Raw genomic sequence first — 17,075 nt, forward strand, 5'->3', positions numbered from 1 at the left:
GGCAGCCAATTTCCTTTTCTAGCCCAAGCAAAAAAGTGCTCTTCTTGAGAGCAAATCACCACCCACAACCGAACCATTTCCCTATGGAGGAGGTGGACCATACTCTCAAGGTGAATGTCTCCTTGCAGTGACTGTAAAGACAGAGTCTGTGATCAGGTCATACAGATATAGTTAGATAAGATTAACACTGACAAGGAGACTCTGAGAAGTAAGGAAGTGACTGGGAGCTCCACGGAGGGTCAAGCCCTCATCAGAGCAGGAATGGCACTGACACGTGGCAGGAAAGGTTTCATTCACACTGTTTGGTAGAGAACACCAACAGAAAAATATACAGGCACTCAAAGTACCATGTCAGGGATGAGATGGGGCAAAACAGATGCAATATGCAATTAAGACAGAGAAACTTTGCCAAATCAGTTTATTGAACAAGTATCTCAGGAGCTAAGGAAACAAGGCAAACTGAAGAAATGTTACTAGGGAAGATCAGCCCATGGCAAGTCACATTTAAGGGAGCTTGTTTTCCTGGGCTGAACTCCAGCACAGACTTAGCATTCAGCCAAACTCATGAGATTGAGAGTTGTCCTGCTTTCCCTGGTGAGAAAAGGGGAGAGGAGAATTAGACACAGAGCATATGAAGTGCTGAAGCCACATTCCTCATTTCACTGGCCCAAGTGACAATTTAGTATTGACTGGAGATGAAGAACAGACTCAAAAACCCAAATACTCCTTTTCATTATCATCTTTAAAGGAAAGATGAAGGTTTCATACATTTGATACTGTCCAGTTGGTTTGATGAAGTACTTTCCACATGCCCTCATGAGCTTGTGGGACACATTGAGTGCTGGTGAAAATGAATAATATACTTTTAAAGTTAACAAACAGAAGGCCAGGTACAGATCACAGAAATGGGCCCCTTGCATTTTCCCCTAAAATGCAAAAAGCCCATCTCCTTGCACAACTCATGGTGGACTGGAAATGTCCAGTATATACCCATAAGCTGTTAGTCAAAAAGGCATCATGAAAACAGCACTGAATTCATAGTTGGTACAGGAACTGATCATGAAAGAAAAGGTTTTACTCTTATACTTACAGGTAGGCATTGCAGAAAGCACATCTATTGCTGTATGTTTTGCCATCAGAGCCACAGTGGGGTATATATTCCATGGTGCATATAGGAGACACTTCTTTGAAGTTCTTGCAGAGCTCCTGCACACAGAAAATAGACATGAGTCTCTCTGCCTGAGAGCAAACTGTGTCCCCCCAGCATAAGGAATGACACCCACTGAGAAATGAAAGTGGCTGTAACATTATTATATCCAACTCAAAGTTTCCTCCTGGTGGCAGATGTCATTTTGTACTGTTTCTGCTCACTGCCATGCCTTTTCCTACACTGTTACACAGCAGTGGGACAGATGTTGGTTGTTTTATGACCATTGTGAAATTCCCAAGGGATCTCCTCAAGTCTGTACACCACCACTCCCCCAGTTTGTAAAAGAGAGTGAAAACAGTCCCTCATGAGCCTAACAGACACTGGACTTCACCCTTTGTTCCCATCCTTTCTCACTCACTCTTGTAATGTCCTCTTCACAGCGTCCGTTCTTTCTTTTGCCAAGGTTGGTCCGATGCTCCCTGGAGGAAGGAGAGACCACTGTTAACCACGACCTTCCCCAGTACAACCACAGAGCAAGAACAAACCTCACTCCCATGGAGCCACGGGATTTTCAGATCAACCACCTTAGTTAGCACTGCCTCCACAGCACTACCAAGAATGTGCCCTTGTGGGTCAGACATGTGCCCATGGTTGCCGCGCCCCCCCTTTGTGGAGCTCTGGGATTGAACACCTATGTCAAACACCAACAAAGGAAGCAGGAAAATGTGGGCAGACAGACAGGACCCCTCCAGCACAGGGTTTCATAGAGAGTCCTTGAATTCACTTGGCACTCAGGGATCCATCCACCCCCAGGAGGTACTTACATGTTGTGGGCACACAGCGTACACTCGCTGGCGTAAGTGACACCGTCGGTGCCGCAGACAGGATCGTAGATCATCGTGCAGGCCATCAGCTGTGTGCCATCCTTCTGCGTGGACATTCGGTACTGGCTGCAGTTGAGCTGGGGAACAAGGACACCAAAAGCTCTGACATGGGCTCTGCTCTGTGCAAGGGAACCCAGACACAACCCCCTCTGCTTTTGCCTCTGCCTAAATCTGCCTACGCCAGATCCTAAAAGGATCTGCCAGAGGACAAATTACGGTTACATATTAACTCATTCTTCATGGAAAACTAGCAATTTCCTTTCACAGTCTTATGCTGGAGAAGACTGAATGAAGGCTGGAAGGTAGACATTACTCATTCAGCTTTGCATTTATCACGATGCCCCTATACATTGCTGAACTGACCAGGATATTACAAAGCGCAGCTCAAAAATAATCTGCAAATCAAAATTACACGATTTATGCACTTCCTGCAAGGGGGCTGACTGTGACCAGGGTGTTTTTCATGGCCCACAAGAATGGAGGGGGGATGTGCTGACAGGACTTTTGTTGCGATGGGATGGTTCCGAGTGTTGAAACCTGCCAGCAGGAGTGGCAGCCGTTGAAGCTGATTTACGCCAGCTGAGGAGCTGGCCTTGCATTTTAGCACTCCCAGTTTCTCCAGTGTGAGCTCTTCTTTCCTGATTTATGTATCTCACCCAGCCTGAGCACAGAGTGCACTCGGGAAACAAAGGAATGACATTTCATAGTTTGTTTGTATAGAAATGAAATATCTGACTCGGGATGTTGACTCTTTCAAACAAATGCTAATGAGGTGGCTTTGTTCTTCTGTTCCCCAATGAGACTAAATAGTTTAGAGCTAGCCAAATATAGTTAATCTGGTATTTTCACAAGATTCATTGTTGGTATACATTAGATTACATTGCATTTACAAAAAAAAAAAAAAAAAACAAAACAGGGATGAGTATCAGGTATCCCCTGATACCTTAGGTATTAGCATTCAAAACACAGGCAATTCTCTAATCTTTGTAGAACATCCTTTTGTAAAACACAAGCATCCAGGAGGCACTGGGTTCCCTGGGTACCCTTTCCATATTGCCAAAATGGGCTGCTAAGTTCCTGCAGCAGCTATGATGGACCGCTGTGGGAAAAGGATTTCTTTGTGTAAAGCCTTAAATCATTTATGTTGCCTGTCTCATAACTCATTCCTCACCTGTCCCCTCCTCTTTCTTTTCCTGACTGTGTGCAGGAAGTGCACAGTGTTCCTGCTGCCAGGAGGGTGATATTCACCCACAGAAGGAAGGTCAGCACAAGGCACGACCTCCGTGGAGGCTACGCCACCCAAACCAACCAGCGTTTGTTCAAGTTATGCAGTTGGCACCTGCTCAAACTCTTGTTTTTCTTTAGGTTTCACTTACTTGGGGAGCTTCCTCTACGCACCTTCCATCGTGCCTCTTGGCAACCTCGGTTCCAGAGGCACTGGAAGAGAAAGGAGAGTTAAAAATGCTCAACAAATAACTCTGTGGAGCTCTCCGGGGGTGACCTCCAGGGCTTACATGTTATGGGCACAGAGCGCACAGTCGTTGCTGTAGGTGACACCGTCTGTCCCACAGAGCTCACGCAAGATGAAGGGACAGGCCATCATGGCTTCCCCTGATTTGGTATTGCTCAGGTATGTGCTGCAGTCAACCTGGGGAGGCAAAACAGCAACGCTGGGTCAGCTGGTGCAAGATGGAAGAGTGTCTCACCTGCAGTCTGTCCCCACTGATCCTCCAGATTTTAAAGGCTTATGTCAGGGGAAAACCAGAGGTTTTTTAAGTTTACTCTTGCATTAGAAAATAGTTAAGTAATGGTAGTTGGGTTTGGTATTTTGTGCTAGCAGAGGGAAGAAAGGAACAGCTGGCCAAAAAGATTATTTTCCTAGAGTAGTACACATACAAGTCTTAAATCCAGCATTTCACAAAATCATAAAGGTGGGAAAAGACCCCTGAAATCCAACTGTTAACTCAGCACTGCCATGTTCACCACCAAACCATATCCCTCAGTGCCACATCCACATGTCTTTTGAACACTTCCAGGGACAGTGATTCCACCAGTTCTCTAGTCAGCCTTTTCCACTTACTGACCAGACTTTCAATGAGGAATTTTTTCCTAAGGTTTAATCTAAATGTCCCCGAGTGCAACTTGATGGATCTGATTGAAAGTGTTTGATATTAAGTCCAGCTTGACATAGTTAACTGTATCTGAGATTTTGTTTCAGATTTTCCAAAACAGCAGCAAGAGCTGTTTCACCAGCTCCTGAACACAAAAATATTTACAATATATACAATCTATTAATTCAAATATTTGAGGATAAATAGACAAACATCTATACGAAATCAGTCTACACTGGCTAAGCACCACTGACACTTTACTGTCATTTTGCAGTTTCCCCAATGCAGTGTCTCTTATTATCCATATTTCCCACATGATCCAAGAGCAAATTAAAGCAAAGACAGCATTTTAACAACTTGTCTTTTGTATAGAAAATATATTGCTGTCCCTCAGGATGCATGAAATTATTTTTGGTGCTTCAGAGCTGCTCTGCATAAGCAGAATAAATGTGTTGAGATATTATCAGCATGTATTGTTGCTGTGCAGGATAATAAAGCTATTTCTGTACACATACCTGAGAGCAGATTTGTCCTGAGTGACCAGAGCACAAGGATTTTTTAACCTACCTGTCTAGTGCAATGGAAATCCTATCACTGAATAAATACACTGACACCTAACACAGCCTTCTGCCTTCTCTCCTACTGTGCTAAAATGAGCTGCATGGTTCTTGTGCTGCCTCTGATGATTTCTGTTCAGAGATCTGCAGTACTGGGACATTTTTTTTCTGAAGTCCCAACCTGTCCCTGTCCTCTCTTGCCCTCATATACAGCACATTGGCATCAGCAACTGCGAGCAACTAGGGAGAACCACAGCATCAACATGAGCCCTGTGCACCAAGCTCCATCCATCCCTGAGCACAGAGGGTGCACTGAGCCCAGCCAGGGTCTTCCTGGAGACTGGAGAGAGAGTAGATGGTGCTTATTTTATAGCTAAAAGTACACTTACAGGAGTGCTTTCCTCCTTGCATCTTCCCTCATGGCTTTTCTTAATGTCAGTCTCATGTTGTCTGAAAGGGAGAGGTTGGGGTTAGCACACACACCAGCTGAGCCCTGTGACACCCAGGTACCACAGAAAGCAAACAGAACTCATAGCCCATATATATGATAAAGGAGGCATCTGATTTCCTTATGAACCAGCTTATCCCAGTCATTAGCAAGCATAATGGGTGCAGATCCATCAGGTTTCCTCACTATGTGCTACACAGGAGCCCCATCTGCTCTTTCCTCTGCCCAAACACCACAGTCCCATCCACTCTTTCCCCTGCCCAGATATCACAGAGTTCATAGTTTGCTCAAATCAAGAACTGACTCTCCCACAGCTCCCCCGAGGAGCAAAAAGAGAGCATCAGGGAAGAAAATGAAGGTGACAGAGGCTTCAGGAGGTTGAAAGAGAAACAGAAAGAGATGTATGGATATGTTGGCACCAAAAGAAAAGCCATGTGGAGCACTAACCATGGCTAGTCACTCCAAAAGAGAGTCCTATGTACAGCACTTACACGTTATGGGCACAGATGCTACACTCGTTGTCATAAGTAAATCCGTCTGTGCCGCAGACAGGGCGCAGGATCCTGGGGCAGCGTACCAGGGCTTTGCCTCCCTTAACCTTTCTTGCTGGGTATTGACTGCAATCGATCTGCAAAAGGCAGCAATGACAAACGTGAGGAAGACCTGGTTTTCTGACCAAAAAAAATTCCATCATAACCTCCTTCCATGTCTTTTACACTGAGATACTGACGTGACACTAGTGCTAAGGCTCAGTTCTTGCAAAGCCAGGTTGAGTCAGTTCTGCGTGAATCCTCTCATGCACAGAAGGAACTGCATGGCACTACCATAGTTTGTGAGATGCCAAATCACTGGAGTAAGAAGTTTGGTCAATCCCAAATGTCAGAAAAGCAATTAAAAAAGGGAAAACATAGTCCTCTTTTCATTGTGCAGTATAGATATAAACAAAACACCAAAACGGTGAAGACTTTGATCTTCTTTTGAGGGTGCCCTTCAAACACAAAGCCCAAAATGACCAATTCCCTCATTTGTGTGTTGGCATGTCCTAGACACCAGCTCTGGGACTTCTCAGCTGATACACTCAGATCAAAACTTCAGGTGTGCTCCATATTCCAGAATACATCCCCACCCCAAAGGCTGACATAGGTGTGAATTCATAGTGAAAGCTCTGTGCCTAGCTCTTGTGCAGCCCATCTGCCAGGGCTGAGAGGGCAAGGAGGGCCCATAGGACACCTGCCTCAGATGGGATTCACAGGCATCCTCGACACAAGAACCTGACAAGACTTAATAGACCAGTGTAGAAAGCCAGGCTTTAGGCCAGCTCACTTTCAGAGTAGATGTCACCTCAGGGAACCTTTCAGTTGATACAGCTAAGAGAAGTAAGGCTTATATCGAACACTTACATCAGAAGTCTCCTGTCTGCACTGTCCACTGTGCTTTTTGCCAACATGGGTCTTTTGTATTCTGGAGGAGGGAAACAATAAAATTTAGGAACTAAATGCTTAACCTCTTGGTCACAGTCATGTGGAAAATGAAGCAAACTATAAAAGTGTATCAGAATAGCTACTTTACTCATTAACAAGCTCATCCCATCTTCCTACAACATGCAATTTAAAGTAATATTCTGAATTGTTCCTTCCTCTGCCCAGTCACTGCCCAGTCACTGCCCAGCTCACAGACTAATCCAAGGAGCTGCCTTATTACTCTTCAAGGTTTCCTCTCACAAGCACAAAGAAGATATCAGAAAGAAACTCAAGGTAAATCCCAAACCAACCCAGTTTCTAAGAGACTTGAAGAAACAGGCATAAGCAGAAATGCAGCAGGGTGGTTCTCAGGACTGCACAGCATTGCTGGCTACTCAGAAGGAGCACTCTAAGTATGGCACTTACCCATTGTGGGCACAGATCCCGCATTCGTTATCATATGTGTTGCCATCTGTGCCGCAAACTGGATTCAGGTCCCTTGGACAGGATACTAATACTTTGCCATCTTTAGTGACTTGTGTTGGGTACTTGCCGCAGTCAACCTGTCAAAATAAGGACAAAAAGCTCTGGTGGGGCCCTTGCTATGCAAGAAAAGCTGATGCAAAAGCTGTTCACTCTGTATCCAAGCCTCAGTTGTTTCTGCAACAGGACAAAGCCCTGATACACTGAAGTTAAATTTCCAATCAGAAATGAGCTTTCTTAATGTTATCCTAGTTCTCTAGCAGTCAAGGAAAAGGACTATCTTGTCAAAGGGATTCTTCAGGCAGAAGAACGCGTATAAAATTTTGGGTCTCTTCTCATCAAAAAAATGTTCTTGAATTTGGTTAGAAACATTTTTCCCCAGCTGTAAATCTGACTAATACTGTTTTGGTTTCTGTTGGTTTTCTCCACACTTCTCCAGCTCTGTGATTACTTCTTACTTCAGATTCCCTGTAGTTCAGCACAGGGTTTGAAAGGATAGGAAAAAATGGTTATCTATCAGTCAGAGAATGGGCTTCAGACATCCCAGAATTTTGGCGCTGAAATACAGAACCTTCTCTTCTTGAAGCACCAGACTGTTGGCCTCACACAAAGATACAATACACCATGCTCTATAAATATGTATGCTTAGTGCTCTTGTGAATCTCACTATGTCTGTGAAAACCACCAGCATGGGAATTTTGAATCTCTGTTGCTGAGGGTTGAAATGCTTGTGATCTCCAGAGAGAAAACTGCCAACCTGCACAGAATGTTGGCAAGTGAAATCTTGCCCCCCACCCCTTCCTCTGGGCACACAAGCCAGCTTAGCACGTAGGGAAGTGAGTTCTGAAGCACTGACTCACTGCAGCTCCTCATTCCATATCCCTCTCCTTCCTCCTTCCTCAGTTTGGTGTGGTAAGCATGGGATGACCTTCTCTTTGGAGCAAGGAGGATGCCAAATCCACCCACATCATCCAGAAAAGCAAAGCAGGAACTGGGACCCCTATAAGCCTTGTGCTATGGATCTCTTGTAGTTTCCTAGTGAAATCTGTGGGGTCCTCAGGATTCTATTAGTAGCCCTAAAAAAATTAATTTTTGACTTCTGTTGCACTTACAAACTCCTTGCATTCTCCGTCGTGTATTTTGGTAATATTGGTGTCATATTCTCTGAAAGAAAGAAAAGCTTTGGTTAGGAAGTATTGAGAATAACTTCCCCCATGTCACTCCAGGCACTGGGACAACAAAGCTGAGTTCCACCCACCTTGTGGGACACTACAACTGCTTGACTTGTCTGAATGCAACCTGCAGATGGCCACAGCAAATGCACAGTATTCCCATATCCCATGGGAATGAAGTGTTAGGAGTAATTCGGTATTATAAGTAACACTTTGATCTGTTCATGGCTCTGCTCTGGGTTTTTTGTGATTCCCCTCACGACCACAGTCAAAAAATAGGGAAGAAAACTCAAGCTGGCTGAAGAATTAAAAACAGCCAGTTCCAAGGAGACCTACAGAGACACCTGCCTTAAGACTAATATTTTACAGAAGTGCTTCTGAGAGCCTTAAGTCACTAATTACCCAGAAGGATGTTCCACGCACAAGACTTACATGTTATGGGCACAGATCTCACAATCGTTGCCATAAGTGAAGCTATCTGAGCCGCAGACTGGTTTCCATATCCTTGGGCATGCTACCATGACGTGATCATCTATTACAGCTCTTCGGTACTTACTGCAGTCAATCTGTACAAATAGCAGGAATAGAGGAAAAAAACCAAAAACCACACATTTTTAATATAAAGATACAACACTCCTACATAGTCCGTTTACTCTCTCTCAGTCTTTGGGGACAAACTAATTCCACTATCAAAAGCAGAATTCTCTGTGAGAATTCTCTCCCGCTGAAAAGAAATGGCATAGCAAGAAGGATTGTGATTTGGGTTTTGCAAGATCCTTCATATGATCCTGCTGGAGCTATCCAAGCGGTGAGATCCAAACCTCAGCCAACATATTACTTTCATTTTATTCCTAAATACAGAGACTAGAAGTCTGAAGTAGAAAATAACAGAGATATGGTATCAGATAGCCCATAAAAACCCTCCCAGCTTTGGTTATCATCAGATTTTAATCCCTTTTGGGCTGTGCAGACCAGTTGTGCATGCTCTATTCTCCTTTTGTGTGGTGTTTGAACTGCCCCCATTACAGACTTTGTCTTACCACGATAGATTTTGGCTCGCATTCTCCATCATGGGCCTTCTCCACACTGTCACTGTGTTCCCTAAAAGGAAGCAGACCAGTGTCAAGGATCTCAGAGCACCATTGCCTCGAAGCTGGCAGTGTTGGCATCCAGCTGCTCCTCATCCCAGCTCATCTTTGGGGAACAAAGCTGCCACCTTTACCTGGAACACCTTGCCTTAAGGTTTCTCTGAGTTTCCCAGCAATACTTACTCATTGTGTTGGCAGATCCCACAGTCGTTGCTGTACGTGTTGCCATCAGTGCCACAGACTGGTTTCAAGTGCCTTGGGCAAGCTACCCAGGACCTTCCATCCTTGGTAATGCCTCTGGCATACTCGCTGCAGTCAAGCTGTGAAAGGAGCAGAGAATCAGCCCCAATTTTGGCTCCCTCATGGAATGAAACCCCCAGCAGCCTCCCACCGCCACAGTGCCTGCAGCTCCTGCCGACAGGCAAATTAGAGGCACTATTGGGAATCTGCTCAGGCAGTCAGGAGAAGGGAATCCTCCCTACAGAAGTTTCTGATTATGCTTTCCTGATGGAGTCCAGGGGTGCACAGCACAGGGGAAGGATTGGTGTGGGTGAGACACTGTTTAATGAAGGCAGCTGGCAATCAGGAGCCCAGCCCTGCGCTGGAGCCCCTCGGCTCAACAGCGGATCCTTTCAGATCGTGCTGCACTCTGTGAGCTACAGGAGTCTCGTAGCTGCGTAGGAAGAACCTGCAGACAAATCCATGGCTCAGACCCTGCTGTTTTCCTCTCTGTGATATAGGTATAGAAATTTATGCAAGGAACACAGTTCTTTGGGTCTTACCATATGGAAACAATTATCAGAGTCACAAGTCTTTGATACTTTCAAGCATATCATAAGACAGTATTCCTCATGAGGAGGCAAACTACTGCCTTTGGCTTGGAGTAACTAAATTATGTCTAAGAGTTAATATAATAGGATTGCACAATTACTTCTTGCTTTTTCCTTTTATTTAATGAACTGAAAATACTGCAAGAAATGGGGATCTTTTACTTTCTCATGAAATTGGCAATATTATTCAGCCATGCACTGGAAAATATTATTTGAACAGCTATGATTTCATTAGATTTAATCCATGTGCTCATTGGGTAATTACATACTGTTTCTGCTTTACCAGAAACCTGAATAGAACAGAATAAATAGATCTGTAGCTTACCTGAACTCCAAAGGCAGTACCTAAAAGAAAAAAATGGAGAAAAAAAAATCAAATTACTAATATGCAAAGAATACATTTGTAAAGCTTTTCACGAGACTTTTAAATTCAGTGATGTTGTTGATTAACTTATTTAGTTTAGGAAAATATGGAGTTCTACAATGTGCCAGTAAATGGCCATAGGATGTATTAAAAGTTACTAAATACAGTTTTGTTGCACTTCTGAGGGCAGATAAAACACGTGAGAGCATATATATTAATCCATCCCTCAGATGTTAGAGGGAAGGTACTTTCAATTCAGTACTCTTGGATTTTAACCCAAGAGACTTAATATTTGACTTTCAGAAGTTTGGACATGCATGCTTAAGATGACTATCAACCACTGGCACTGTCCATCTCCAAACACATCTTTCTCAGTTACCAGGAGCAGCACAATAAACTTACAGAGCAACCCTAGAGTTTTAAGTTTGCATTTATGTTGCTCACATGGGTAATGATGCCATTTCTAACAGCTTTGTTTTGCCCTTTATACACAGGACTCCCATGTGCAAGTTCCTGCCCTGCACTAGGACTGCTCCTTCAGCAACTGATCTTACAAACCAAGAAGACGAAAACAGTTGCCTGCATGATGTTTGCTGAAACCTCAATCTTGAAACGTAACTTTTTTGCTACACTCTCTCAGGAAGGATATTTCTGCACGGAATAAGGTTCTCGTCCATGTCGCAAGACCCAAAGACTCTTACTGAAATGAAAATTCAGCTCCAATTCAGCTAGATCAATCTCTGCAGTATCCCAGGAAATACTCACCAAAGCAGCAGCAAAGGGCTAGAGCTGCCCTCAGAAAAATGCCTGTTATCTTCATGGCAGCCAAGGATACGGCTCCAGTGCAGCCTGCGTGCTCTCTGTGCAGGCGAGGAAGATCGCAGGTAGGAGCAGGAATATATAGCACACCATGCTATCAAGTGGTCCCACCTTATTAGGTAATGCTCCAAGCCTGTCATCACCATTCAAAGCCAAAAATGTGTTTACCCAGCTCTAGATGTCTAGCTAATGATTGATACAAGTGTGTATGCCAGGAAGGGGATTTCACGAGCAGGAACCATGCCAAGACCCCTCTCCTCCTGGACAGATCTGCCCAGCCCTGGGCTGCCCCTCACGTGGCTGCAGTGTGTTGCGGGCTCACATCTACCCTGTGTCTGGTTAAATGCAATTAGAACTTTCTCCTCCTCTGTAGTTTTCAACTGAGCTGTCAACTGATAGCCAAAACCCTCATTATTTAACCTCAGAGCATGATTTTGTACTCTTCACTGCTGTATTTCATCCCAGTTTGAGCCCAGGCAATTTCAGCCCAGAAGGTCACCCTGTGCTCTGCGTGAGGAATCCTGCTCTTCTCCTGTTTAAAAAACTCAGCAGTGCTCTGCTCCGTGTGCCAACTTTTTTTGTACAACAGCAAAGAGCAAAAATATGAAGTTCGGTCCTAAAACCCATCTTTTTGGCTGTTCACTGATAACTCCCATGGTGCCGCCTGCTCATCTGCTACCACCTCCCCCATAGCCAGTCCCTGACCCACCTCACAAAGTCTAAGTGACACCATCCCACAGGGCAGCAGGCCAAATGCCTTTAATGTCTGCATAGACTAGATGTACTGTACTTCCTTTACCTAGGAAGTCAGCCAAATTTGCAGAGATTGGTATTAGCCCACGCACGGTTTCCTTCCTGAAAATTCACTGTGTACGTTATCTCTTTACGCTTTATATCTTTAGTTTTCTTCAAACATCTCCTTAAGGTTTGCCCACTATTAAGGTAATGGAACTTAGATTGGTCCTGAACACTCCTTTTGTCCTTTATGTAAGGAGATTTTTGGCAGTTCTTTGGATTGGTCTCAACTGTAGTCTTCTCAATCGGGATCCTAAATTCTCCAAATTTCTCGCTAACTTTTAATCTTTCAAATTCTGTACTTGGTAATCAAAATCCTTACTTGCAGATCTATTTTTGATATAATTTAAACAGAGTGAGCTCGTGTTGAATCATCAGAGTTTTATTTTCTAAGAGAAGGACATTTCCAACATCTTTCTCGCTTGAAAAGCAAATCCGCAACAATACAATTTTGGGGATTGCCCAATGGAAAAATATTTATTTTCATATCCAGGAACTCTGCTACTATTAGTAGTTTGCAGTGTGCACCTGCAAAGCTGAAGTCTCTCCAAATGCCAGCCTTTCCTGCTACATTAGTCTCTAGGAACATGAGAGTTCATCTCCCTATTCATATACCTTGATTTCATTCCTTCCCTCTGATGTTCCACCCCATGTTTCCTGCCCTTTCCCTTATCTCAGTTCCATCATGTGTCAAGAGCTCCAGACCTTTGGACCAATCCAAGCCTCAGCTACAAGGACCTCTTTTCATCTTGATTATAATATCCATCTCTCTGGGCTTATTCCAGCCAAGACCAGCATCCATTAATGCTTCCTGGCAGTGGAAAATGTATCTTGACAACTTAATTGCCAGGCTCTGTAAAAGCTGTCATGGTCAAGCAAATTCCTGCCAGTGTCCACAGCGATGACACCTGAACCTTATAGGAAAGGAGATATTATTTGCAAACCAAATCTGCAGTTAAAGTAGATTGACTCGGCATGTTCTGTCAAGAGCAAAGTAATTCTTTTCCAACTAAGATTAGTTTTGGGGAGTAATTTGTAATAGGAGACAAAGTAAAGGGACAGAAGAGCAAACACCTGTCAAGGATATAAAGAAGGAACTAGGATTTAGTAAACATCACCACAGCTACAGCACGTGTCTGCTGTCCCATGTGCCAGCCCAGGCACACAATGCTCAGCTTTGGGCTCCTGCCCTGTGCACAAGGAAGGTCCATGCTGTGACCCAACAAGCGAGCCCCTGCTTCAGAGAGAGTGATTCAGCAAAGCATTTGCCCATCAGGACAGAGCCTTTCAAGACCAAAGCAGAAGTTGCAGCAGCACATCCCACCCACATGGGACAGGAAGACATTTGGTTGTGTTTAGACCCTTCTGCTTGCGCAATCCCCACTTGCAGTGATGCTGTGTTGACATCTACTTGCTTATTTTCCCTTGCTGCAAATCCCACCTGGCCAAGCAGCCCTGGACATGTGCACTCCACTCCTCTCTTCTGCTGCCTCTCAGGTTACCTCTAGTCCCAGCTGTGAAACATCTGTCACCATTTCTGCAGAATTTCAGTGACACAGGCTGGGAAAGGAGGCAAGAAGACAATAAAGCCAACTCACCTGTTTGTCAGAGATATATGCATATTGTCCATGCTTCCCATTCTCAAACCACACGGGCAGTTGTTACTACACCAAGCACTACACTGTTTGTTTAGGGGCCTTCTACATCAAGGACCTGAATTTTTAAATTGCAAACAGTTGCATTTACATCTTGTTTTCAGTGAACAACTTGAGTGGAGTTGCTCATACCTTCATGCAAATGAGTGTTGAAAGTGCTTGTCTTGCAGTTCCAGGGGGAGAGCTGGGCAGCAGGAGGGGTCTTGCAGCAGAATGGAGCAGGGAGATCCCAAGGAAATGGCATGGATGAGAGTTCCCTGTAGTAGGGAGAGTCTTGCAGGAAAAAACAGATATTCTAACAGATGCCAAACAGGAGCCCTAAAGAGGGGAAAGAGGGAGGCCCATTCACCAGTCCCCAGTGTGAAAGCAGATGGGTCATGGAGCAGAAATTGTGATAATCATGACAACACTGAAATCCCCAGTTACTCATATACAGCTGTTGTGTAGTGGGATTGAACATCACAGGAGTGTAGGGAGAGCCAGAAAAGAGAGGTCTGCCAGAGGGGCTTGCCAGCACAAACAGCACCAGTCTCTTCATGTCACAACTCACTTGGTTCTTGAAGGAACAAATGCCCCTAAACTGCTGTGGCAGACTGCAGAAGGTGCCCTGGCCAGAGCACACCATGGGGCCATGCCAGGGCTCTCTATCTCTGTGGCTGCAAGAGCAGCAGGGAGTAGGTGGGCAGAGCTTCCAGGCTTCAAATGGACAGACTGCAGAGGACTGAAAAACACCACGGTGAGTTCAAAGTCTGCTGAAGCATCTGCCAGAGTCAACAGTCCTCACTGTATACAAGAGCAGTACTTGTACACCCTGAAGAATTGCATAAGGTCCTGACACCTTCTATGAAAAAAAGAAAAAAAAGTAAGAGACTTAAGGACCTTGCAGAGAGTATTTTAGCCCAAAACCCAACCACAATGAGAGGCTGGAGACAACACTGTCAGTTCATAATGCCAGTTCTGCAAAACCTCAGGAACTGCTGTGAACCACATGGGGTCTGTGGTTATTGGCAAGCGACACCCTTAATAAAGTGTAATTTACAGCAAACTGAAGAGTCCCCAGAGCGCTGGTACCTTTCCAGTTTCACAGAGGGATGGTTTGGCCTTGTTACAGTTTTAAAGGGCAACACAAAGGGTAAGCAAGAGCAAACGTAAAAGAAAGGGTAGCAAACCCCCAACACCTCATGAGCCTTTGCTTCCTTCTCCCCAGGAGTAACAACGCGTGGCTTCCGTCATGCAGACCCCACCGGAGCTCCACCACAGATGGTGCCACTCAGGGCTGTTCCTCACTAGCAGCCCTTGGAGCAACCTGCAAAAAGGGGTGGAAAGCAAGAACAGAGCAAGCAAGAAGGCTGCCAGGAGCAGGATGGAGCCGCTATTGCTGCTCACAGCAACAGAGGCAGTTTTAGCAGGTCTCTGTCCTGCATCTTCTCAGCAGACAGGCTTGGAATCTGATTAATGATCCCTTATCACCAGCTGCGATTTTTGTGGATGATAATTTCTTCTGGCAGCAGGAAAAATTTAGAAGGTGCTCAAATACTGACAGAAGAGGCTACTGGGGCACTGGCTTCATCAGCTCATTGCATTTCAAGCACATTTAATGCAGGTTTTAGGGGTCATTATTTGAAAACTTAAATACTTGAAATCACTACAAATCATAGTAGCTTTCAAGAGCACTGATTTTCATTTGCAAGAATTTATTTTAAGCCACAAATTGTGCACTGCTTTTATGAAATCATGTAGATGTCCCTGCACGTGATTTTAGCTGGAATCAGCGAGCAGACATCATCAGAGCACATTTTTACTGTCTGACATTCATCATTCTCAGGCTGCATAAATAACATTCATGAATGTACTTGTTTCGTCACAGCTCTAAGACAAACTCTACATTCCCCAAAACAGCTAACCAGTCCCAAATGGGGGACTCTCAACCCTACATGACTCTACTTACTGAGGGGATTTTCCACTTAGAAAGAAGCAGTCATAATTTATTTCTAAACCATAGTGTTTGCTTACATTAGAAATCAGCATAAAAAATACTAACAACCACTTATGTCGGAGTCTGTTGATAATAAAATCAGGTATTATTATTATCAGTTATAATAAAATGTGATGCAATACATAAGCATTTTGAGAGTTTAAAATCAATTCTCATTACCTGCAGTAGAGAAAAAGGATTTGATAACTTAATTGAAAAAATTCTATGTCTTTGGTGGGAGTGAAATTAATTGGTATTAGGTAAAATCCTGTAAAAATTGAAAGAAAAATCAAGTGACTGTGAAAGAAAGACATTCCAGCCTTATCTGCAAGAGAAAGTGTTTACAGATCAGGTCTAAATGGACTCAAACACCGTGTATGTTCATTCAAGGTCTTCTGGAAATGTCCTGAAATAAAGTTTATACAAATAAAGAACATATTTGCTTTAAGTAACAGCTATAAAAGAAAGTACAGGAGGTACGTGCAAACCGCCAGCAGAGTTCTGTTAACCCACCATTGGTGTCTCCTGCTTTGCATACCACCCTATTCCCAGATTCACTGACCCCAAAAAGCCAGGGAAACCCTTAACTCAAAGGCCTGGTTTTATCTTAGCGTAGTTTCAGAATATAAATTAATTAGAACTGTCTGTAGGTCAGTTACACCTCAAAACAACAATACCTTTCCTTAAAAACCTTAAGCCATTTCATGCCATGGAAATTCTCACTTCTGCATCTGCCCCAGCACCGGGGCCCCGAAAGGAAGGAGCCTTCTCTCCCTGCAGGAGATGGACCCAAAGATGGGCACTGGCTGAGCCCTTGAGCCCACAGGGAAGTTCAGGCCAAGGCAGAAGGTGAACCAGACAGTGACAGTCCATGGGCCATCACGATGTCTGAGCTTTCTGTGCTGCCTTGAGGGTGCCATCAGTGGTTCTGCCCTCTCACAGCAAGAAATACTGCTGGTCAAATTCACACCTTCAGATTCTGCCTGGATGTGCCCCCAGCTCCAGCTTTGGTGGGGCAGGGCTCAGCACAGCATCTGACATGACCACTCAAGATGTATCTACTTCCCACTATTGCTCAAAACAAAGTGGTCTGGGTTTCCCAGTGCCTTAGATGAGAAGCCTTGAAGAGGACATTCACTGCAACAACTAAACTGCCAGCCCAGAGACAGGGTGCTTTAAAACCAATTTTTCCTTGTAACTTTCCAAATGTAAACCAATCAAATCTCAAACAACCCTCTGAGGTAGGTAAGTATCTTTTAATGTTTGTTTTACAGGCAGGAGAAA

The 17,075-nt window shown here is 44.3% G+C and overlaps 1 protein-coding gene across 1 annotated transcript; it reads right to left on the reverse strand.

The window, feature by feature from the left end:
• Positions 1-389: 389 nt before the first annotated feature.
• LOC113986680 (ovoinhibitor-like) lies at positions 390-11,402 on the reverse strand. The gene is made up of 16 exons (XM_027718586.2): positions 11,313-11,402; positions 10,509-10,528; positions 9,537-9,673; positions 9,306-9,366; positions 8,698-8,831; positions 8,206-8,257; positions 7,037-7,173; positions 6,551-6,611; positions 5,642-5,778; positions 5,092-5,152; positions 3,549-3,682; positions 3,411-3,471; positions 1,975-2,111; positions 1,569-1,629; positions 1,091-1,206; positions 390-591 (listed from the first exon to the last, which is right to left on the reverse strand). The coding sequence occupies exons 1-16, from the start codon at positions 11,365-11,367 to the stop codon at positions 546-548; spliced, it is 1,410 nt and encodes a 469-aa protein (XP_027574387.2). The 5' UTR covers positions 11,368-11,402; the 3' UTR covers positions 390-545.
• Between the last annotated feature and the right edge of the window lie 5,673 nt (positions 11,403-17,075).

Source organism: Pipra filicauda, unplaced genomic scaffold, assembly GCF_003945595.2.
Source record: "Pipra filicauda isolate LSUMZ 115617 unplaced genomic scaffold, ASM394559v2 scaffold3_size10097308_pilon, whole genome shotgun sequence".
NCBI classification, from domain to species: Eukaryota; Metazoa; Chordata; class Aves; order Passeriformes; family Pipridae; genus Pipra; species Pipra filicauda.

Bases quoted from the DNA above. Each gene is read 5' to 3' on its own strand.
- LOC113986680 (XM_027718586.2), bottom strand. From the start codon at position 11,367: ATGAAGATAACAGGCATTTTTCTGAGGGCAGCTCTAGCCCTTTGCTGC. The intron at 10,529-11,312 runs GTGAGTATTTCC...TTTTTCTTTTAG, and splicing joins AGCCCTTTGCTGCTGCTTTG to GTACTGCCTTTGGAGTTCAG. The intron at 2,112-3,410 runs GTAAGTGAAACC...CTTGTTCCCCAG, and splicing joins GCGTAGAGGAAGCTCCCCAA to CTCAACTGCAGCCAGTACCG.